Source organism: Bison bison, unplaced genomic scaffold, assembly GCF_000754665.1.
Source record: "Bison bison bison isolate TAMUID 2011002044 unplaced genomic scaffold, Bison_UMD1.0 scf7180017864518, whole genome shotgun sequence".
NCBI lineage: Eukaryota > Metazoa > Chordata > Mammalia > Artiodactyla > Bovidae > Bison > Bison bison.
This window is the reverse complement of record NW_011495071.1, coordinates 13544841-13567234: the sequence shown is the minus strand read 5'-3', so window position 1 is coordinate 13567234 and position 22394 is coordinate 13544841. Positions and strand designations below refer to the sequence as shown.

General features: G+C 55.3%; 2 protein-coding genes across 2 annotated transcripts in view; one reads left to right on the top strand and one right to left on the bottom strand.

Annotated features, from left to right (window-relative positions):
- The window catches only part of KCNC1 (potassium voltage-gated channel, Shaw-related subfamily, member 1), a 44794-nt gene extending 29266 nt beyond the window's left edge, over positions 1-15528 (top strand). The window contains 3 exon segments of the mRNA XM_010830662.1: positions 5358-6291; positions 13263-13451; positions 15464-15528. Coding sequence (XP_010828964.1) covers positions 5358-6291; positions 13263-13451; positions 15464-15528 — 1188 coding nt within the window.
- Positions 15529-21706: 6178 nt separating this feature from the next.
- SERGEF (secretion regulating guanine nucleotide exchange factor) overlaps positions 21707-22394 on the bottom strand; it is a 249901-nt gene continuing 249213 nt past the window's right edge. Inside the window, exon 11 of the mRNA XM_010830521.1 lies at positions 21707-22068. Coding sequence (XP_010828823.1) covers positions 21722-22068 — 347 coding nt within the window. The 3' untranslated portion in view covers positions 21707-21721. The remainder of the gene's footprint in view (positions 22069-22394) is intronic.

Genomic DNA, 22394 nt, shown 5'->3' with positions numbered 1-22394 from the left:
CTGGCCTTGATTGTGTCTGGATGGCTCAATCTTGGAGCTTGACATCCATAGCTTGGACTCCTGAGGTCAAGTTATGTCTGTCCCCAGTGAGAGAGAGAGAACCAGGATACCTGAATGCACAGGCTGGAGCCCAGAATGCCTGAAATGGTCCTGGGCCTCAGTGCCCAGCACTTGCGAGTGCCTGGGGTGGGGAGGCTGCCCCATCTTGCTCGGGGAATCAATGCCAACAGCAGCCTCAGATGGCCCAGCCTGCATCTCTATCTGGCTGACCGTGTCCTGGCAGACCCAGAGAGGGCAGGCTGAGAGATGACCACAACTTGTTCAGGGAGCTCAGCCAGAGGGACAGGGTGGATGCCCAAGGATGGGGAGTTCCCAGAATCAGCTGACCCCTGGCAGGGAGGGAACCTCTGCCCGGCAGGCCCAGGCAGTGAGCCTTAGGAGCGGTCTCCGCAGCACCCTGGGCTGGCACATGGAGTCCAAGCTATGGGTGTCAAGCTCCAAGATCGAGTCATCCAGACACAGTTAAGGCCAGCTCCCTAGTGCACAGAGCTGTGTTTTTAGCCCCCAAAGCTTTGGCATCTCTGGTGGTGGACAGAGCTTAGACAATGGAGCCAGATCAACTTGGGTCCAAGCCTCAGCTTCATCACTAGCCTTAAACCTTGGTTTAGTCCCTGAACCTGTTTCCTTTTTGGCACAATAAGGTACAACCACCTGTCTCACCAGGTCTGTGGGAAGGTTAAAGGTGCACAGCAGGCCTTTTAGCATTTTTTTTTTTAATGCATGTACTGGGTCTTTGTTACTGTGCACAGGCTTTCTCTAGTTGTGGCGAGTCAGGGCTGCTCTTCATTGGGTGCTCGGGCTTCTCGTTATGGCGGCTTTTCTTGTTGCAGAGCACAGGCTGTGGGGCATGCGGGCCTCGGTAGTTGCAGCTTGTGGGCTCTAGGCCACAGGCTCAATAGCTGTGGTGAACAGTCTTAGTTGTCCACGGCATGTGGGGCCTTCCCAAACCAGGGATCAAACCCGTGTCCCTGCATTGGCAGGCAGATTCTTAATGGCTAGACCACCAGGGAGCTCTAGGCCTTTAGCTTTGGCGGCTTCTCCTCTCTCCTTTCTGGCTCAGCTTCCCTGAGGATGGGTGGGAGGGCACTAGAAACTCGCTTGACCATGGGCTCTTGCTTTGGCTTTGATGCGCTGGGGCTGACTTGCTAGTCGCTAGGCTTAGGAGATTGTGGCAGTCTGAGCAAGCTGGGGCGCTTTCCTCCACAGTGATCCAAAGGGCCCACTTGGACCCAGATGTTGCTGGGGCCCTGCCTGTGACAAGGGACTAGGTGCCTGCAGCAGAGTCTAGGAAGCCTGACTTACACCTCCCCAGCTCCTCTGGGGAAGAAGTCCTAGTATCTGACTCTAAGGCTGATCGCTGCTGCCCACCCCGGCACCCCCACTCCTTGGTCTCTGGGGCCCAAAGAGGAAAGAATCTGAAAGGGATGGCCATTGATCCCTGAGAACCCAGGATTTGTCTATCCTAATTTTAGAAGACCTTACCACTTCCTGGGCCTCAATTTTCCTGTCAGGACCTGTTCAAGAAGAGCCAATGGGTGTAGAGCTCTGAGGGCCTTTGAGGGCACCTGGGAGGAAGTGAGAAGACCCCGGGGACATCAGTGCCCTCTCTGGGCTGTACCTGTGAGGCTCCCCAAGCACTAATGAGCACAAGTTGGAGACAGTCTCGCTGCCTCCCTGGGGGAAATTTAGAGGCTCCTTGGGTGGTAGGGTGGGGGGGACTTCATTTGCTGCCTCCTAAGGGCCTCAGGGCCAAGAAGAAGTCTCCCTGGGAGAGGTGTCCCAGGAGAAGGGCTACTTAGTGGGGCACTGATGGGTGGATGGGTTTTTCCACGTGGAGATCAGCAGGAACACCCTGGAGGAAAGGGCAGCAGGTGCAGAGACACAGAGATGGAAGGTCAGAAATGGCAGAGGGTAAGCGACTGATCTGATCTGATCTGATCTGCATGTGGCAAGAATGTTGGGTGCTTGCAGGGAGAGGTCCCTGGGAAGTCAGTGCGGTCAGGGCACAGGGAGCCTCACAGGCTAGGCTGAGAAGTCAGGGCTTTTCTCTGTGGCCAGATGGCCAAGCAGAGAGCTGGGATTCCAGTTGTTGCCCCTTCTGATAACTGGGTGGATGCTGTACTCATGGCTGAGATTGAAGCCTACAATATGCTGGCTTTTATGACAGTGACCCCATTGAGAGAGAGTCTCATGTGCATGGAGGGGACAGAGGAGGACAGCTGTGGGATGATTTAAGAAGGGGATGCCACGGCTGATGGAGCAGAGGAGAGGCAGCACCTGCTGCCTTCCACCACCTGGCCGGGATCAGGAGCCCGGAGATGCAGCAGGCCCAGCCTCTCGGCATCCTTTAGATACTCACAGTGTCCATGTTCCTCTCCTCTCTCAAAAAGACCAGGGCAGGAACGTGACCTGGCCCTGGGAGTCTGGGCTGTGAATTCCAAGCTCTAAGACAGGGCCCTTCAGAGGGAATCTGAGGCCAAATACTCAGCATCTGGGGATATGTTCTTGGCTCCAAGAACTTTGATAACTGCTACAGGAAAAAGTGCTGGAGCTGGATGAACCTGGATTGGAGTTGGTGACCCCTTCCAGTTGCTTCCAGTTTGCTTTCCTGGCCTGCCCCTGTGGTGTCCCAGGTCAGCACTCTCTGGACCCTTAACGTGCTATTTCTGGAATCAGAAAACCTGGCTTAAGTCCCTGCACTGCCCTCATCTTGTCCAAACCCCATGTACTTCACAGGGCTGATGGGGGCTCACCTTTTCAGTCCACTGCTTTTTACTTGTCTCTGTGTGTGTCCTTTATCTTCAGCTGTGTGGGGGGCTCCCTGGGGGCAGGGCTGAGGTCTTATTGCACTCCATGCTGGGCATAGCCTGGCGCTTGGTGAGGAATGGAAGGAAAAAAGTATGGATGGGTGGATGGATGGACAGGTAGATAGATGGGTAGGTGGAAGGAAGGAAGGGAGGGAGAAAGGAAAAAGAGAGAAGGAAGAGACGAATGAATAAATGCATTTCGGATGGAAAAGAGGGAGAGAAGGGAGGAGGAACAAAGGAAGGAATAGAAGAAGGGAGAAAAGAAGGATGAATGGATATGTGGCTAAAAAGGAGGGAGAAAGGGTAGGAGGGAGGAAGGATGAGTGGGTGAAAGGGAGAAAGAAAGGAAGAAACAAAGGGAAGAAGGAAGGCTGGATGGAAGGAAGAAGGCAGAGGGGTCACACTCGATAGTAATCTAGGATCAAGTTTTTGAAAATTGCATGACTCTCTAAAGCCAGCAGGAGCCAGCATGCCATGATGAGTGGCTTGGGTAGATCATTTCCTGTTTCTTTGCCCCAGACTTCCCATTTATAGCATGCAGTGCCTTGGACCAGATAATCTCTAAAGATTGCTCTTACTCTGATATTCTAAAATGCTGACTTTGCCCCTTTCCTTCTCCTCTCCCTTTCTCTCAACCTGGAATGTGTCTTTGCAGGTCCACACGGTTCTTCATATCTAGATCTGTGCTAGGTTGAGTGTCAGGTCTCGTGGCTATGGTCAACCCAGACAGGGTCACCACCAAGTGGGGAGGTACATCAATACAAACCAAAGAAATTACTAGAAGCAGCACGGCTGCCTCTTGTGGCAGATAAAGAGTGGCACCTTGGCACTCCTTGAAGTTTTCTGTGAAGGCAGCTCTGGAGAATAAACTTGCCACCCATTCTAGTTTGTAGCCCAGAACTGCCTCCAGGGAGATGGCCTTGCACGGTTCATGGTCTGTCTTGATAGGCTGGGAGAAGGGGAGTCCAGAGGGGAGGGAAGCAGGAGGAACATGAAAGCTGGGTTCCTGGAGAAGAACCCCCTGGCCAGGGTTCCTCTACCAAGGGCAGTGTTAAAGTTCCATGATCCCAGACTGGAGGCTGTAAGAAGAGCCCTTGTCTGGAATTCAGTCTGAGTGGGAAGGTTTGAAACTCTGACAGCTGCTTGATTTTCTTTCCTAGGGTACCCGTGTTTGCTTGTGGTTAGAGAAGCCCAGTGGGTCATCAGATGGGGGTGAGGGTGACCAAATCAGACCACAAAGTCTCCTGAACCTCTCTCAGGGGGTGGGGCCAGAGCAGGCCATTCTGGACAGACTGGGTTATCCTGGCCATTTCTTTCTCACCCGGGTAGGGGATCTGAAAGGACCAGGCACCCACATATGTTTGGAAAACCCTAGTTCCCCAGCAGCTTATTCCTTCCTCCCACCCACCCCCTTCCCCTGGGGCCAGCCGGCCGGAACAGGAGCAAAGCCATCTCTATGGTTTATGGTGCATTTGAGGACCCCTGGTCCAATTCTCCTCCTTATGCCTGAATCTACAACCCAGTATCTCTGACAAATGACCATTTAGTCTTTATTTCCGTATCTCCAGGATGGGTGGAGATACACCCATCTGATACACCCAAGTGTATCACCCATTGGAGATACACTTCCAATACATGATGTGAGTTCCTGGGACAATAGAGAGAAGTGGGTAAAGGAGTTGTGTAAGGCCTTGGGGAAGATACGTCTTTTGCAATTCAACATAGGATAGAATATGAAGAGACTGCCTGCATGAGGTACAGAGCCCTGAAAAAGAGAGTGAACAGCCTAGCGGAGGGACGGAAGAAAGATGGGAGATGTGGCCTTTGAGGGGCCTGGCTCCACCATAGCTTCCCTATCCTCCTTTCTTTGCCAACCTCAGCCTCAGCCACCTAGGTCACTTTCATCAGTGGTGGGGTGGGGTGCTAAATGCTTTAATAAATCACATCTAGAGTGCAACATCTCAACAAAGTAGAAGTTTATTTCCCACCTGTGTATTTAGTAGGTGTCTTTCTTTCCAGGGACCCAGCTACTTTCTTATGGTGGCCCTGCTGGCTTCCTTGGGCTTCAACATTCAGAGAAAGAGAGAGGGCATGAAAGGTTGAGCAGGAAGGTTTTGTGAGCCAGGCCGGGCCTTCATGCACACCTTTTTGTGCACTGTCGGATGGCCTGAGACCAGTCATATGACCCCACCCAGCCTGGAGGGCAGGCTGGGAAATTATGGTCTAGCCACTCATCCAGGAAGAAAGGAAAGGCATTTGTGAAGACAGAGAAATCTCCGCCACAGCCTCTTAACCCTGCAGGTCTCTTACCCCCATACTCCACGCTCTGAAGAGGGAATGGTGGCCTGCCTGCCTGGCCCATGTCAGAAGGGGTGTCCTGCAGGTATCTTGCCCAGCCTGGCCCCAGACTGGACCTGGCCCAGAGGCACCCAGTCTCTCTGCTTTGGGGGAAGGACCTCCCCTCTGACACTGTGTGTTTCTCCTCCACAGTATGTGGCCTTTGCCTCCCTGTTCTTCATCCTCGTCTCCATCACTACCTTCTGCCTGGAGACCCACGAGCGCTTCAATCCCATCGTGAACAAGACGGAGATCGAGAACGTGCGCAACGGCACGCAAGTGCGCTACTACCGGGAGGCGGAGACGGAGGCCTTCCTCACCTACATCGAGGGCGTCTGCGTGGTCTGGTTCACCTTTGAGTTCCTCATGCGTGTGGTCTTCTGCCCCAACAAGGTGGAGTTCATCAAGAACTCGCTCAACATCATCGACTTTGTGGCCATCCTCCCGTTCTACCTGGAGGTGGGCCTGAGCGGCCTGTCCTCTAAGGCCGCCAAGGATGTGCTGGGCTTCCTGCGCGTCGTCCGCTTCGTGCGTATCCTGCGCATCTTCAAGCTGACCCGCCACTTCGTGGGCCTACGGGTCTTGGGCCACACTCTGCGAGCCAGCACCAATGAGTTCTTACTGCTCATCATCTTCCTGGCTCTGGGCGTCCTGATCTTCGCTACCATGATCTACTATGCCGAGAGGATAGGGGCTCAGCCCAATGACCCCAGCGCCAGTGAGCACACCCACTTTAAGAACATCCCCATCGGCTTCTGGTGGGCTGTGGTCACCATGACGACGCTGGGGTACGGAGACATGTACCCGCAGACATGGTCCGGCATGTTGGTGGGAGCGCTGTGTGCGCTGGCGGGCGTGCTGACCATCGCCATGCCTGTGCCCGTCATCGTGAACAATTTTGGGATGTATTACTCCTTAGCCATGGCTAAGCAGAAACTACCAAAGAAAAAAAAGAAGCATATTCCGCGGCCACCGCAGCTGGGATCTCCCAATTATTGTAAATCTGTCGTAAACTCTCCACATCACAGTACTCAGAGTGACACATGCCCGCTGGCCCAGGAAGAAATTTTAGAAATTAACAGAGCAGGTAGGAAACCTCTTAGAGGCATGTCGATCTGACCTTTCACCTCTGCCCCCTATAGCGATGATTCCAGATTCAGTCAGACTGCTTCCTTAGTTCCGTGGGTGACTCTAGACCCCACGCTCAGTCTAGAGGTGTGGCGTCTGGGGGCCCAGGAAGATGCTGGGCAGCCAAATTCATGAGGCGAGAGCCTGCTAGAACCTCACTGGTGGCCCCCGGTAAGGAGGTTGACACACCGGTCTCGTGGGGTTCTGAAGAGATGCCACGGCCCGTGAGGTTGCTGAGGACTCTCTTAGCAGGAGCCCGGGGGCTCCGCTGCTCAATGGGCAGGAGTTGGGCATGAGTCGCTGACTCAGGCCACTGACCCGGAGTCACGGCGGGGCGGGGTGGGTGTGATTGGGAAATGCCAGACAGCTGCCCATTTGGTCTTTACACGGCTCCCTTCGGGCAGTGCACGTGGCACGGATGGTGCCTGGGCTCTGGCAGGAGGTCCCTGCAGAGACAGCAGCAAGGATTCTCACCCCCCCAGCAGAGCCTGTCTCCATAGCTGAGTAGCATTCCTGCTCCGATGCCGGCTGCCTAGCTCCAGGCGTGTCCTCGGAGACGCCTCTTGCCCTCCGTAACAAGCTTACTCACCCCACAGCATGCGGAACCAGCTCATCTTCTACCACCACTCTAGAGTTTAGCATTTATCTTTAGGAACCTGTTGGAGTGACTCTAGCTTTCACGTTGTCTGTTTGGGTTGATGGTCCAGTGGGAGTTTCCAGTGGCCTTCTTTCTGATGGAAGCAGCTGGTGAGCAAAGGACTAGAGGGGGCCACCACCCGGGCAGCTTAGATGAAAGCGCTTCAGACCAGCAACAACCTCCCACTGAGAGTGTTCCCTGTTTCCGGCGGTAGGGACTGCAGCAGCAATACACGACATCCCAACCAGTGTACGCCCACTTTCCCGTGAATTCAGTGGGGGTCAGGGAGGGGGGAGGGGGGCCATGAAACAATACTAGTCACCGTGGGATATATTCTCATATTCCATGGCTAGTGGTTCGTTATGGGACTATCTCAGTTTTATGAGAACCTGCACATAGCACATAAAGTTGATCATGGGGCTCTGGTCCGAAGATAAAAAGCCCATAGTCTACCTCTACCCATGGAATACCATCGACTTATTCTGTGGACACAGGGATTTGAAGGGAATGAATGACCCAGAAAAGCATGACAACACTGAACTCAGAAGAGGTGCTGGGGCGAGGGAGGCTGAGTGAGTGACAGGTAGTGTTTAGTCTGCAGAAGACACCCTGTGCCCAGGGCAGGAGGTGGGGCTGCAGGCTCCCTCAGCCCCAGAGGAGCAAGTTGTCCCCTGGTTTGAATGGCCTCCCCAGTGGCTGACTGATTCTTTCTTCCCTGATGTCCCACTCTCTGGCCCACCACCCCATCCTACTCCGCATCCGGCTTCATCACATAGCTATACTGACCAGAGTGGTACCCTGAAAGTCCACCTCTCTGTCTGAGGTCTTTCTAGCCCCTTCACCCGGTCCCATACCCCTCCCCACTCCCTGGGATCCCTGTAGACACCTGAGAGGAGTGTGGCTAGTGTTCTGGGCTGGGCCAGGAGCAGGGCAGGGGTCTCAGAGGCTGGAATGGGAGGGCCTGGGGTGGGGCTGGACTTCTCGGCCAATGCGTGGCTTCTGCTTAGCCAGCCAGGCATGGGCCGTGGAAAGCCCCTGCCCCGCCTCTCTGCTTTGGATCATCTCACCCTTCTGTTCGACCTCAGGAGCACCGTCACGGCGAGGAAAATTCCTGGGGCTCTGGGAAAGGGTCTGGGTGGGCCTCGCCCCTAGCTTCACTCCAGGCCTCAGCAGGAAGAGTTGAGCCTGAGTGGCATCACCATAGCACTCCTTGGCCCCCTGTCCCATCCTCCCCAGTGATTCACTCCCGCCAGGCACAAATCCTTCAGTCCCAGACAATGCTAGTATTCTCCATGTGCTGAGGGCATGTGTGCATGCACACATATACACACACATCCACACACGTGTACACATGCATGCATGTGCACACACAGAGTGCAGATGTGTGTTCTGATATGTACACCAGCTAGCCCCAGGACACAGGCCCTTTTCCCGGAAAGCCTGTGCACTCCTCCTAGAGCCCCTGCACCCCACCACCACGACAGCCCTGGCCCTGGGACCCTCTTTGCCCTGGCCCCAGGTCTCAGGGATCCAGATTGTCCTGGCTTAAGCCAGGTACTTAGAGCCCTTCTCTCTGGGGCCCAGCTGCCTCACTCCCTTCCGTCCCCCACACACTGCCTCCTCCCCTTTCCCAAGTTCTTATTGCTCCTAGGGGTGCTGTCTTGACATCCCAAACCTGCTCTGAGCCTGGTCCTTCACCAGAACCCTCCTCCCTCTGAAAGCTGGTGTGTGAGACCCAAATTATCACCCAAGTGATAAGCATAAGTGTGTGATCCTTAGTGGATGTCTCCCTATCTCTGCATCCCCAAGTCTCTTCCCGTTGGCCTCCTCTTCTGCTTGCAGCTATGCTCCTTGGTGGGCATGGGGTTGGGGTGTGTTGGTGAGTGAGTGTGGGGGAGGCCAGAAGCGAGGAAGGCAAATGTGATGGGAGGCTGGACCCCACAGGAACTGAGAGCTGAGATGCAGTCCCCAAGACCTTGACAACCGCCCTCCACCCCAAGGGCAGTCAGTTGGCCCAGTGAGACTCCAGTTCTACCTTTAGAACCTGGGTTGGGGCAAAGTGCACATGCTGGGCTCTGAGGGCACCCCCTGCCCAAGGCCAGACTCCAGGACTCAGGCAAGCCGTCCCAGTCATGTCAGCAGCACCCTCCCCTCCCCTCCCCTCCCCGTCTTGGTCTCTCCTGCAGCCTCAGGTCAAGTGTCTGGTCTCCTCGGTATCACGGCTGACATGGCTCCAGTGTCTGGGGGATTCGTCCCAGCAGGGGTTGTAGGGTCTCATGGGAGGATGCCAGGATGGCACCCCCATGGTCAGGGGCTGGGGTTGATAGTTCAGGAGAAGCTGCTTCTCTTGCAGAAAGGGGGTCCCTCCCTGACCTGCAGCCGGGGGCCCAGACCACCTGCTCTGGGCAGTTCAGAGTGCTCCCTCTGTCCTGCCATGTGCCTTCACGTGTGTCTCGTCCATCTCTGCTCCTGTGATGTGGGTTGCTCCTCTGTGGTGCTGCGTCTGGGGCTGTGGGGTCCCACCATAGGTGAGCAGGGGGCTAGTACAGGGGATGGGTGGTGGCCAGACCTCCCCCTTCCTGTCCATCTGCACCTAGGGCAGCAGTGAGGTCCTGAAAAGCACCCCCGTCTGGGTCTGCCCCGAGCTGGGACAGAGCTGCCCCTGCAGCCTCCAGGGTCTGCCCTGAGCAGCTGAGTCCAAAGCGGCCCCCGCCCCGGCCCTCCACGTCTCCCCTGCCAGCTGCAGTGGGTGCGGCAAGTGGTGTACCCCCCGGGGCAGGGGAGGTATCGGGATTGGGACAGGGGTGACCAGGCAAGGTGTGGGCAGGGCCCCTCTGCAGGGGCTAACCAAGTTTCTGCTCAGATGCAGGGCCAGGGTGGGCAGCGGGGGGCCCTGAGTGGGGTCAGCGAGGCCCCCTGGTGGCACAGGGGGAAGGAGCGGAGAAATAAGGGGCTCTGAGGGCCAGGACTGGGTGTTCTTTTCTGTGTTGTTCACATGCTCTCTCTTTCTCTCTCTCCACTAATCATGTTTCTCTCTCTCTCTCCTCGTTCTGTTGCATGACTTGTGCCGGTTCTTGTGATTGTACTCAGCTCGTATCTCTCACAGACCGTCCCCAGTTAACCTGGGGTTTTTTCCCTGAGCCCCAGGCTGGGCAGCCCCACCTGGGGGGCTAAACCCAAGGAAATTCCCAGCCACCCCACCTGCCCCACCCTAGCCCTGCGTGCGCCCCCGGCGCCCGCTGCTGGTGTGAACAGTAAGTACCTTGGTGGTGCCCAGAGACCAGGGCACACAAGCCAGCCTGCTGGCTCAGGGCCGGACATCGGGTTCTCCTTGCTCCAAAGTTTAAAAAAAAATGACCCTCTCGCGGACGCTCATCTCTCTCAGCCCATTTCAAAGCCTGGAAACCATCTTTGTGAGACGCTGCCCATGCTGCCATTTCATCATCGTAGGCCCTCGGGTCTAGTCGGGGCCAAGGGGCCCTGGCCAGGGAGGGCAGGGCTCCCAGCCTTCTGGGGAGCAGGTGGGAACTGAGGGACCTGGTGACCATCTCATCTAAAGGACAAGGTCGGGGTATGAGGGGGCAGTCTTGGGTGACCTGGCGCCTCTGGCTTTTTTCATGAGTTCCCCAGGTTTGGTGAGCTGGCCACTTTTTGGCTAGTCTCTTTTCCAGCCCTCCTCTGAAACTGGGGAGGGACAGTATGGTTCCCAGTTTCTGAGAGCACCCCACATCACAGATAAGCCCACAGCCCAGGGAGGCTGGCTCCTTCAAAGAGCAGGACCCAAACACTCCCACCCAGGCTTGGCCTTTTCTCAGAGGACATGTTTGAGAGAAGAAGCAGGCTCTGAGAAGGGAAGGGGGTCTGGTTCACACCCACCCAGGCAGCCCACTCAGCTGCCCCCTGGCCCGACCCCTGCAGGGAAACCAGCCTCAACTTCAGGTCCTCTAAAGGCTGTGGGAGCTGGCTGCTCCAGGGGCACGGCACTGGGGGGCAGAGTCACACAGAGGGTCTCAGGCTCGGCTACCCAACCCTGGGTGAGCCCTGCAGGCTGTAGATACCTCCGCTGGCAGGCAATGGCCAGTGGAGAGATCACAAGTTCTGGCTCTCCCCCCAGATGGAGATGCTGCCTGGTAGGACTCACTGTTTTCCCCTAGAAGAAAATGTGTACAGGGTACTGTGGGCTCCAACTTCCATCCCCCTATCCACTGCCTCCTCCCTTGAACTCCGTTCCTCTCTCCCCAGAGACCCTTGGGAGGTCCAGCCAGACTGGGAGGAAGGGCTGGGCTGGTCTGTGTGCACACCTGTGTGCCCTCAGACACACCCCCAGTGTTAGGCAGTGCCCAGTTCCCCAGAGAGGCCCCAACCCCAGTCACGTGGTATCAGAGTTACCCTGGTAACTAACCTTTCTGGTTCAGAGTGAATTGGGGAGTGAAGCCCCTGGGATCTGTCAAGAAACACACTGTACATGAAATGCTTTGCCATCTTGTACGACAGACTTTTTTTTAAGTTCCAAAATTATGATGGGATTTTTTTTTTTTTTTTGGATTTGCTTTACGAATAAACCTGATTGGTCCATTTCTCTTTTGACTGACTGCCTCTTTGTAGTGACATGATGTGTACACGGGTGGTGGTCCCACCCGCGGGCACGCCGAGCGTGTGCACACGGAGAAGGATCACTTCTGCGTGTAGTTACATGATGTGAACAGGGTCACGGAAGAGGGTCAAATTGGGTGGAGACTCTCTCCAGCTTTTTGCCCCTCTTTAGCCTTTCAGAGGGCCTCCCGCTGTGGTCACACCCACGTTGGGTCTGTCTTCCCTTGAGGCTCTCACCCTGGAGGAAGTCTTTGAGGAAACCTCAGGCTTCCCTCGTAACTCAGTTGGTGAAGAATCCGCCTGCAATGCAGGAGATACATGTTTGATTCTTGGGTTGAGAAGATCCCCTGGAGAAGGAAATGGCAACCCACTCCAGTATTCTTGCCTGGAAAATCCCATGGACAGAGGAGCCTGGTGGGCTACACAGTCCATGAGGTCGCAAGAGTCGGACACGACTTAGCTACTAAACCACCACTACCACCACCAGGGCCCACCCTGGGGACTGAGTCGGTGCCACCCTAACCAGGAAGAGTCTGCTTGGAGGGCAGAAAGCAGGGGAGGGGTCCCCAAAAGTGATGGGTGGGCTCAGAGGCCAACAGAGCCCTCTCTGCCAGCTCCAGAGGCGTCCACGATGCTGCTCTTGGATTTGGGGGAGCGTCCTGCTCTGGCTAGAGCTGCGCCCTCACCAAATGTGCCCCCAAACTTCTTCCCAGTTTCCTTCTCAGGCTACCGCAGAGGCCAAGACTCGTCTTTCCCACCCGAGTCCATCAGCCGCTGTTGTCTTTACACATCCATTTGCTCTGCTTTGCGGGGGACGCTGCCGAAAGGCGACGGAGGAATGGGAGTCCCTCCCAAACCCTGGCTGCTGTCACTGCCTCATGCCTGCATTCTTGTTGCGCCTGTGCAAGCTGATGAGGCCTGCTTGAGGCAGAGCGAGGTGGAAGACCCTGGCTTGGTCTGGGTGGTGAGCGGAGTGGACTGAGTGACCAGCTTAAGTCTGTACGGAGAGGGAGCAGATTGAGTGGTCAACTGGATGGGGGACCAGGAGACTGCGTGACCAGGCCTAGTCTGTATGGGTGATGGAGCATAGAGAGTGACTGGATTAGGTCCATATGGGGGTGGGATAGAGTGATCAGATAGGGTGTGATGGGGGAACACCATAAAGCAAATGACCAGAGAGGATCCACAGGGGGCCTGGAGTGGAGTTGACCCTTGGGGTTTGGGTGGGGCCCAGGGATGCCTGAGCAGACAGCTGGATGTGGAGGGGGCAGCCGGGCTCTGGTCAGCAGCAGAGGGATCAGAAAATGCTGCCGCTCTGGACAGGAGTGTTTCTGCGTGTCTGTCTGTCTTCTCCCTGAGCTCTGTGTCTGGCCCTCTACCCATGACCGCATCCACACCATCCTGTCTCATCGGCCCCACCTTGGACGTTGGGCCCGGCCCCCCAGCACCGCGCTTGCTGGGCCCATCACCAAACTCATCTTTTTGCAAACTTTGAGCAAACCCAGGAACCCTCCTCCCCAGCACTGTGGGCAGCCCAAAGGCTGCCCGAACGAGCTGGAGACCCCCAGCCTCGTGCCTCTCCCGCTCACTTTTCTGTCCTCAGTCACGCACTACCCTTTGCTGATGTCCCACTCTGGCCTGTCCCCCCCTGCACTAAACAGTTTTCAGTGTCTCAATAGCTTCTGCTTATATGTTTGAAGATTCCAAACTGAATGGGGAGGTGGCGAAGGCCGCGCTGGCGAACGAAGACTGCCCCCACATAGACCAGGCCCTCACTCCCGATGAGGGCCTGCCTTTTACGCGCTCGGGCACCCGCGAGAGATACGGACCCTGCTTCCTCTTATCAACTGGGGAGTACGCGTGCCCACCTGGTGGAGGAGTGAGAAAGGGTATGTAGAGGAGGCCGGGGTGCTCTGCATCAGCGGGCCTGCCTCGCGCTCCTGCACAGGGGTGGGCGGGGCGGCGGGCGAGGGGCGCTGAGGGGCAGGCAGGCACAATGAGGGGGGAAAGGAGCAGGAGGAGCCCCAGGGTCGGCCCCCAGAGGTCTGAGTCCCACCCTTCCCAGTTGGGATGGTAGGCTGGCAGAGAGAACCTGAGGTCCAGGCAGCTGTGGGTTGCAATTGAGCTCAGGGGTAAGAAGGGACTTGGGGACAGGCTGGCCGACTACATTCCCCCAAGGCAGAGGGGTACCCAGAGATGTGGGAAGATCCTCAACTTCCCCCAGGCTACTCTGGCAGATGGCAGGTCAGACCCCAAAGGCAAAGTGATCTCCCCTGTCCCTTGGCTGGGGAGAGCAACAGGGTAGGCCTGGGCTGGCCAGGACCCTGTGGGCCTAGCCACCCAAGATCCATGTTCTGGAACAGGCATCCTTTAAAGAGAATCCATATAGACCAGTTGGGGTGGGGGGGCGGTCATGACGAGAGAGATAGCTTAAAGGCTTGGCAGTGAGGTCAGCGTCCTTGCAGAGGTAAGGTATGTGCCAGTCAGAACACTGCGAGTGGCAGATAGGAAACTAGCCAAGAGGAGGTGGTTATGTATGACTCCGTGCAGCCCCTTCCAACCCCAGCACCCAGTAGCTGCGGCCCCAGGTGTGGTCAGTGCCCCCTTGTGGTTGGTGAAGGCGGAGCCCCGTGGTGGTCAAGGTTGGATCAGACCCTTGTCTTGTAAACCGACCTCCTGGGGACAAGGCTTCCACTAGAGCTTGAGCATGGACTGGGGAGAAGTTTGGGGCGGGGGCCCAGCGCACCCTAGATCCAGGCTCCGGACACCAGGCAGGGCCTGGAAGGCGGAGGAAGCCGTCCTCGGCACAGCAGGCTGGCTGGGCAGCTCATGCATGTTGGGGAGCGGCTCACAGGCTCACACAATATGGTTGCATGCTGACTGGGGTGAGCAGGTTGGGCTAGATAGTTGGCTTTTTCGAGCAACAGTTGGTGTAGCTGGTAGCCATTCACAACTGCTCCAGTATTTGAAATGGTTCAATAATAGGCGAGGAGAAAATAGAGAATTCAAAATAAAGGGCAAACCCAGAAGAGGAGAGGCAGCCCACACGGAGACGGGGGAAGTCCTTCTGGTGCTTGGCGTGCTCTCCTGATCTAGGCTGGCCTCTGCTTCCTTGCCCTGCCTGGAGGTCCCGTGGACCCCAGCGCGGCATACCACACCCCGCATGGTGCTGCATGGAAGGGGGGCTGCCGGCCTGGGGGCTGCCTGCCCCATCCTCGGCACCTTCCATGGATAGGCCTAAAGCTCCCCTTCACAACTGGCTTTCTCCCAAGTGGAGGCTCTAGAAAACCAGGATCAGGGGCAAGCCCAGGGGATGGGAGAGGAAGGCATGTAGACCTTTCCCCATGACTGTGCTCTGCTGGTAAGGTCTTATGGGGCTGCCTGTCTCCCTCATCTTGAATGTTGGATCAATCTGTGTGGCCTGAAAGAGCAGACAGGAGAGTTTCTTGACTGGGCTTCCGGAAGCCCAGGGTGTGTGGGACAGAAGCAGCCTGTAGGGAGCAAGGAGTCCGATGGCAACCACTGTTTGCAGGTGGTACCCACTCCGCAGTTCCCCAGAGGCACTGAGGGTGGGGAGCCCCCACCCACATCCACACGGTCCTGCTCTCATGGAGTCATGACAGCCGCTGAGGACTTGCTTTTCTCAGGATAATGCCAGGCCATGAGCTGTGTGCAGGGTAGAGAAGAGTTAGGGGCTCAACCCGTTCCCCCAGGAGGGAGAGAAAGAGGCGTGCTGGGCTGGCTCACTGCATGGGAGAACCAAGCCAGCTGGAGAAGATCCTGCCTGCCTCTGCATGCGGCTGTTCGGTCTTTCCTCCTCCTTCCTTAAAAACTAAGTACCAAGCGGGATGGGAAAGCCAAGAAGAGAAGCTCAAGTGTTAATTGTATTCTTTACATACAGATCTTTGCAAAGAAAGCCCTGTCATTGCTAAGTATATGCCGACAGAGGCTGTGAGAGTGACTTGACCAGGCGACTTGGCCCAGGACACTGGTGGCTATTAAGCATCTGGGTGGACCTGCAGCCCCTCCTCGCCCTCGGACAGAGTAAATTCACGCCATGCAGGTTTGCCGGACGAGTCCGAGTGGCCCAGGCCTTGTACTAGGACGGACGTAGCTTTTCTACGGCCAAATGGTAACTGACCGTAGAGGATTTCTTTTCCTTCTTTTCCTTTTTTTTTTAAGAAAAAGCTTTTAATTTATTCGGGGAGGGGGTGGGATGGAGGGGTTCCTTAGCATGACTTGCATGAAGTTCAACAGAAAACCCAGCAATCCAAACCCACAAACCCCACCTCCCCTGCAACTGTATGATTACCCTAAACCATGACAACAATGAAGAAAAACAAGCAAGAGTCCTCTATTTTCTTTCAAAGCTCTTTCCTTTTATACATGTTGTTGGAGCCAAACTGTAAAGGCGTTCGGTAGAAACCTGTACGTTTTTTTGGGGTGGGGAGGGGAATGAGCGGGGTGGGGGAAGGAGTGGGGATGAGTAATGGATTGCTTCCCTTTTGTACACGGAGATTCTAGAGTAAAGGTTCCCAAAAGGGCAGTCGGTCAGTCATTGGTCATATTGACCTCACCTTCATAGTTCATCTCTCACGGAAACGGAAAACTTTGCTCCAAATAGAATTGTGGAAACGCACTGCCGCCTTCTTCCCTCTGTTTGGCATGCTTGCGACCCAGCGGACGTCTCCCCAAGATCCCTGACAGCGGCTAGTCTAGGTTGATTCGATCATCTTAGCAGTGTGTAGATTCAGTGTGACCAACTTTCATAACAAATTGTTCATAGTAGATAATCAACACAGTATGGATTTTTCAAGTGTTATTTCAGAGCACCAAAAAAGATCAGGACTGTGGGAGGGCCAGTCCTCCTCCACCTTGATCAAGGCACAACCCGGCATTGTATGCAATTTAGTACTTCAGAGTTTAACAAAAACAAAAAAAAAACTGCATGCCCAATGTTATGCAAAGCGATTCTAGCATGAAATAAATTTTGTATCATGGTTTCTGTATAGTCTAAAGCAGATTTGTTTTCCTGAAGCAATCGGAGGTTTGCAGAGACGCACTTCTGCATCTCGAATAAATATAGTATTTTCCCAACAGAAACAGAGGACAGTAGCTTGGCTTTGGTCTGATTCTAAAATTAGTGGTGGGGTGGGGGGTGGGGAAGGATGATATTTTTGAAAAACACATGCTTGAGTTGAAAAAAAAAAAATGCAACATCTCAAGCTCTCACTGCAGCTCGCAACATTCCTGGAAAGAGAGCAATGCTGCTTTAGTTCAGCACCCTCCCCTCCCTGGGCCCTGGCTCTCGATAATAAAAAGCTGACTTTGGACATAAAGCATGAATTTGGGTTTTTATTCCTCCAGCAGTGTCGCAATTTGGTTCTGGGCCCCTGGTCAGGCCTTCTGCGGCTCGGCTGGGGTGGGGTAAGCCTGAGCCCTGGCTCTTCTGGTCTCAGGGACCCATCCAAGGTGCAGGCTGTCCTATCACTGGGAGAAAGCCAGGACCGCTCTGCCCACCTCACCCTGCCCCTCCCCAGATCCTGTTGGTTGGGGGTGGGGGGAGAGCTCAGGAGGAATCAACAAAAAAGGCCTTGACCTAAGACGGGCGCATCCTCTGGGGGTTCACCAACATGGAAACGTCTCTATGGATCCTGCTGTATTCATGACCCTTGAATCTGGTTATGTGGAGGTCCTAACCCCTGCCCCCGCCACTGCCCTTCATGCAGACCGTGGTCACCTCCCTCCTAGGGCCATTCTTGAATTTGATGGAGCCAGAGGCAGGGGTCTGATGGGTCTGGGTGCTCCACCTAGCTGTACCCTTGCTGGGCACTGTCCGGCAGCCACCCCATTGCATACCCCTCACTCAGCCTGGTGGCATCTTGGAAGGGGTGCAGGCCTCTCCTAGGATCTTGATTTGCTTGAGTTGCTCACTTGGTCTTGATTTGCTTGGGTATTTCATTTGGTTTTGGTCGGGGGGTGGAGTGGGGATTGGCGTTCCAATTCTTTTCCTATCCATTAGAGAATCTCAGGTGGTAAAGTCGCTAATGGACATGGCAGGCCACCTCTGAACACTTTACAGATGAGGAACTGAGGCCCAGAGGGGAGTGCTCTGACCAGGGCCACACACAAGTGGAGGTCAGTTCCTCCCGGATTTCCATTCCCTCCATCCCTGCCAGTATGGCCAAGTCAACGATCATATGGGTGGGTAGAAGTCTGAAGATGGGTGTCGAATTCTCACCCAACAGTTTCTCATCCCCTCTGAGCACTTACCTCAACTTCTGAGCTCCCTGTGCAGTCCAGGAACCAATGAATAGGGGGTGATGCGTGCAGCAGTGAGTGGCAAGACCTCTGCCCAGGGGTCACGTGGCCACAGAGCTGCCTGATCCACACCACCTGAGTAACGGCCATTCATAAGCATCAGGACAGAGAAGCCAAGCAGTGTCAGCGACTGCAGGGAGACCAGAGTTCCCTCGACCTGGGGTCCATCCTGGGAGAAGTGCCTCTGGTGGACTCAGGTGGGACTTGACACGAGGCCATTGGAATAGGGGTTTTCAGGGACATGGGAGCTGATGGGGAACAGGGATTAACATACACTGAGCATCTGTCATGTGCAGGACACCTGAGACAAGCTGTCTGATGATGACCCACAATAATTCAACATGCCCATTATAGAGGCAAGAGAAGAGGCACAGAGAGATAAAGTCACTGGTTCAAAGCCACACAGCTGATGAATGATGAAGCTAAGTTTTTAACCCAGGTGGTCTGACTCCAGAGCTTAGGTGAAGCCATCTCAAGTCCTCATTGAGGACTTCCTGGGGCTGGAGGTGGAATTGATTGGAACACCGGAGTTATTGGTCCTAAATACCAGGGTCCTCAGGCCATGGGTGTGATAGAGGGGCCATTTACCTGCTGCCCTGAGCTTTCCATGCACATAAAAATATTTGACTACCTTGATTTCCTGCTTAAACACCTGTTGTCCTGAGAATGAAGCCAGAGTTCCTTAAATTGGCTGGCAAGACCCTCCGGATCTCCTCTCCCAACTCTCACCTCTCTGTGCTCTGGTTGCTGGGGAATTCGGACACTGCCCCTTAGGACCTGGAACCCCCATTCCACTTTCTGACTCACTACCCTCCAATTTCAATTTATCACTAAGTCACTTCACTCAGAAGTGGTGGATGCAGGTGGAGGGCTTTACTCTGAGCCCCTGGCCTGGGTTCACCATTCTCAAGCACAGCCTCATCAATTTTGACCTGATAACCCACTGGGACTGAAGGTGGTGGGGTGTCAAGGGGAGCTGGAGTGCCTGCGAGGGGAGCCTGTGTGGCAGGTTAGGTTGTAAACATCCCCCGAAAACCTGGTGTGTGGCTGCCCTTCAACAGTCACTCCAGGAGCCTCAGACCTAAGACCTATGAGCACACAGGGGATCTCACTCCCCTCTCTTTCTTCCTTCCTTCATTCCCATAGGGCAGCATGGTGGGGGGAGGGGGAAGGCCAATCAGCTTAGTCTAGCAGAAAAAAAATCATTCTTAGAGATAAGTGGGCATTTTCTCAAGCTGGCTCCTATGGCTCATTAGCTAATCACCGTCAAATGATTGGCTATCCACAGCATAGTTAACAAACATTTGTTAGAGATAAAAGCAGAGGGTGGGTGGGGGTGAGGGGATCTTAGAGCTCACGTGTTCAGCCTCTCCACCCTATGGTAACCCTAAGTGTGTACCAACCAGCTCGTTCATTATTACCCATTGGGCACGTCCTCTGTCCCAGGACCTGTCCTTGGTGAAGGGTTCCGGAATCAACCAAGACCTGGTCCCTTGCTCATGAAGAGCTCGAGATCTAGTAGGAATGAAGGGCTTGGGCATCTACAAGTCTGTGAATAACCAATAGGGTTCAGAGGATGCAGAAAAAAAGTCTGGGAGACACTGCCAACAGCCCCTCACCCCACTGAAAGCCCTGGGGCTTTCCGGTGCTGCTCTGATCTGGCCAGTGAGCTGACGTGGAGAAGCCTGCCCACTGCTGTCACTAGAGGGGACTGAAGGGGCCGAGGTGTCGTCTACTGCCGAGAGCCATTCATTCCGGCGTGAGTGGATTAGCTGGGCTCCACAGGCTTCTAAGAAGAGTCTGGCTCAGGTTCTGAGGCTTAAGGCCAATCCACCACCTTACCCTGACTCAAGCTGGGAAGGAGCCCCACGATCTTGTGCCCGCAAGGAAGCCTTGGCAGGAGCATGAGGGCTCAGCAGCAGAGGCTTCGGGGGTTCAGATTTCTTCCAGCAGGTGCCAGAAGAGGTAGGGGGCTGTGCTGCAAGACAGACTGCATGTGGGCTCCTCAGGCATGGAAACCCTGTCTAGAAGGTACGGGCCTGAGGACTCACCCGTGTGGGGCTGCCCTCTGATGCAGACCATTCAGCATGTAGGACAGCAGGTGGCGGCCAGTAATGGCGGACTTGCTCCAGTTTGGGTCATCTCTGGGCCATCTGATCACTCCATCTCAGAAGGCTTGGTCACCTTGGCAAGACCAGCTCAGAGTGTCCAGACAAGTCCTTCCTTCCACTCTGGAAGTGCTCAGAGGTTGTACTGGCCTCTACTGGTCCTGGGATGTGGGAGGACCAAAGGCTTTGCTGGCCAGTGCAGTGATGTGGACTCCATGCACTGGTGTTCAAGGTCAGCCACTGGCCATGGATGGTCTCTAGGTGCAGGCCTGAGGAGCTCAGGATGGCCCTCATCCCCACTGTCCTGAGTCGAACTCCCTGATGATCTCAGGGCCACTCCTTGTCTGTACCCCTTGTCTGGCTCAAAGTACTGGATGGGTCACCTCCCAATTAGGACCCTGGGCCAGGAGTGAGCTGTGTGACCTTAAGATGGTCCCTTCCCCTTCTTGGGCCTCTCTTTTCCCACATGAACAACAAAAATGCTGCATAAGATCAGTGGTTTTAAAACTTTCTCAAGGACGCCTTGTGAAGTGAATCTTATGGGAAGCCAGGTTAAAATGATGCTGCTGTGAATAAGGTTGGCGGGGGGCAGGGGCAGACCTCTGTGTAGTTGGCTTTCCTTTACCCACAGCCCACCCGGTGGCCACTGTCAGGAGGTTGCTCTCAGTCTCAGGAGACTGCTAGGGTCTGGAATACAAGTTTAGAGGCCACTAGGCTAGAAGGTGGTTACAGATCCTCCAGTCATGATGTTCTGGGCTTTTGTAATATTCTCAAGCGTTTGGAGCCTAGCATTCACAGATTCAAATGCTCTCCTGAGTCAGAAGGAGGCGCTGTGCAATGCGCCACAGCCCTGGCTGGCTGGGTGGTGATACTGCCCACCAGGGAAAGCCACTTTCTGAGGCCTCTGGCCAAAGGCCTGCTGGCAGTCACAGCAGAGGAAAAGGTGCCATGGCCCCCAGAGCCATAGCTGCCACCAGAGAAGCCTGAGGCCTGTGGCCTGGCCTGGTCCCTGTTTCACCTGAAGGACCCCTTCCTGCAGAAGCCAAGGGCCTGGGGGGCAGAGCTCAGGGGTTAGGGTTCTTGATGCTGCTTTCCCTTAAGTTCCCCCCCACCCCGCCTCCCACCGGGTGCTGGTCCCTCACCCAGAAATACAGCTTGGCAACTACAGTCACACAGACTGGCTGCAGAGTCCTGCCTGGTTCAGAGGAAGACTGACCTTGGGAGTTTCATTGGTTCTAAAGATTCCCTTGTCTGTCCCAGGGGTCTCTTTGGCCTGGTCTTTCCAGAAGTCTTGTCTCTTCCTCCACTTACTCATCTACACTTCCTCCACTCCCACTCTAGAGCCCTCTCCCTTGGTCCCAGTCACCAAGGGAAGAACTCCATCCTGTCCAAGTATTCAGTCACCGGATCAGAGTACATGGAACCAGGGTACCTTGAACCAGCAGACTGCATGCTCTGGATGCTGAGAATGAAACCCCAGAGCTGTACTTTCTGTCCCCACCAGTCAGGGACAGGCTGGAGACTTCCTGCTGCTTCCTATGTCCTTGGGTAAAGACTTCTCATGCACTGGGTAGAAATGATGTCTGTTTCTAGAGCCCAGACACCAGGCAGGCAGCCACCCATCATTCTGGTCTTGTCGGTCCACCCACAGCGCCTCCTGAACCCCTCTCAGGATTGCTGCAACCTGACAAAGCAATTCTCCAGGGACACGTTAGGTGGGTAAGGTCACTTTATTCAAGGGTCTCTGCCACAAGCCCCCCATTTCTGAACCTGTCAGATTGGGCTTGGGGAGAAGTTTCTGCATGCCTTTCCTTCTGGTTTCTTTCTTGCTCCATAGCTTCTTGAGATCTGGCTTCCTTGGTGGCATCTGGGGAAGGACTGGTGACACTGGGGTGCTGGCCCAGGGCAGGGAGGGCTGGCAGCTGGCAAAGGGCCAGGGAGTGGCCAGCCCCGCAGCCCACATGGAGTCCCAAGAAGAAACGTAGGCCTGGCACGGGCTTTGGGGCCCAGACGTCAGCTTCGGTGCCGTCCCCGCACATGCCATGCTCGTTCCAGCCCCAGGAGTGACACACACCACCTGAGACAGGGAGAGAGAGAGAAACAGACTGTTGTAGCTGTGGTTCTGGGGAACAGGCCCAAAACACTCCCCCTGGGGGGGCGGTATCCCCGAGGACCCCACGTTACACCTGAGGAAACCAAAGCTCAGCCACACCTCAGGGCCTGCCTGCCCTCCTGGCTTCCTCCCCTGCTCCCCAAGGCTGCTTTACTTCACTCCCACCCACCCGCCACCTTCCTGCCTCAAACCTGGCTCTCCTCCGCGGCCCCTCCCTTTCCCTCCCCCTACAGGCACCTCTCTCTCTCTCTCTCACTCACACACACACACACACACACACTCCTAGACCT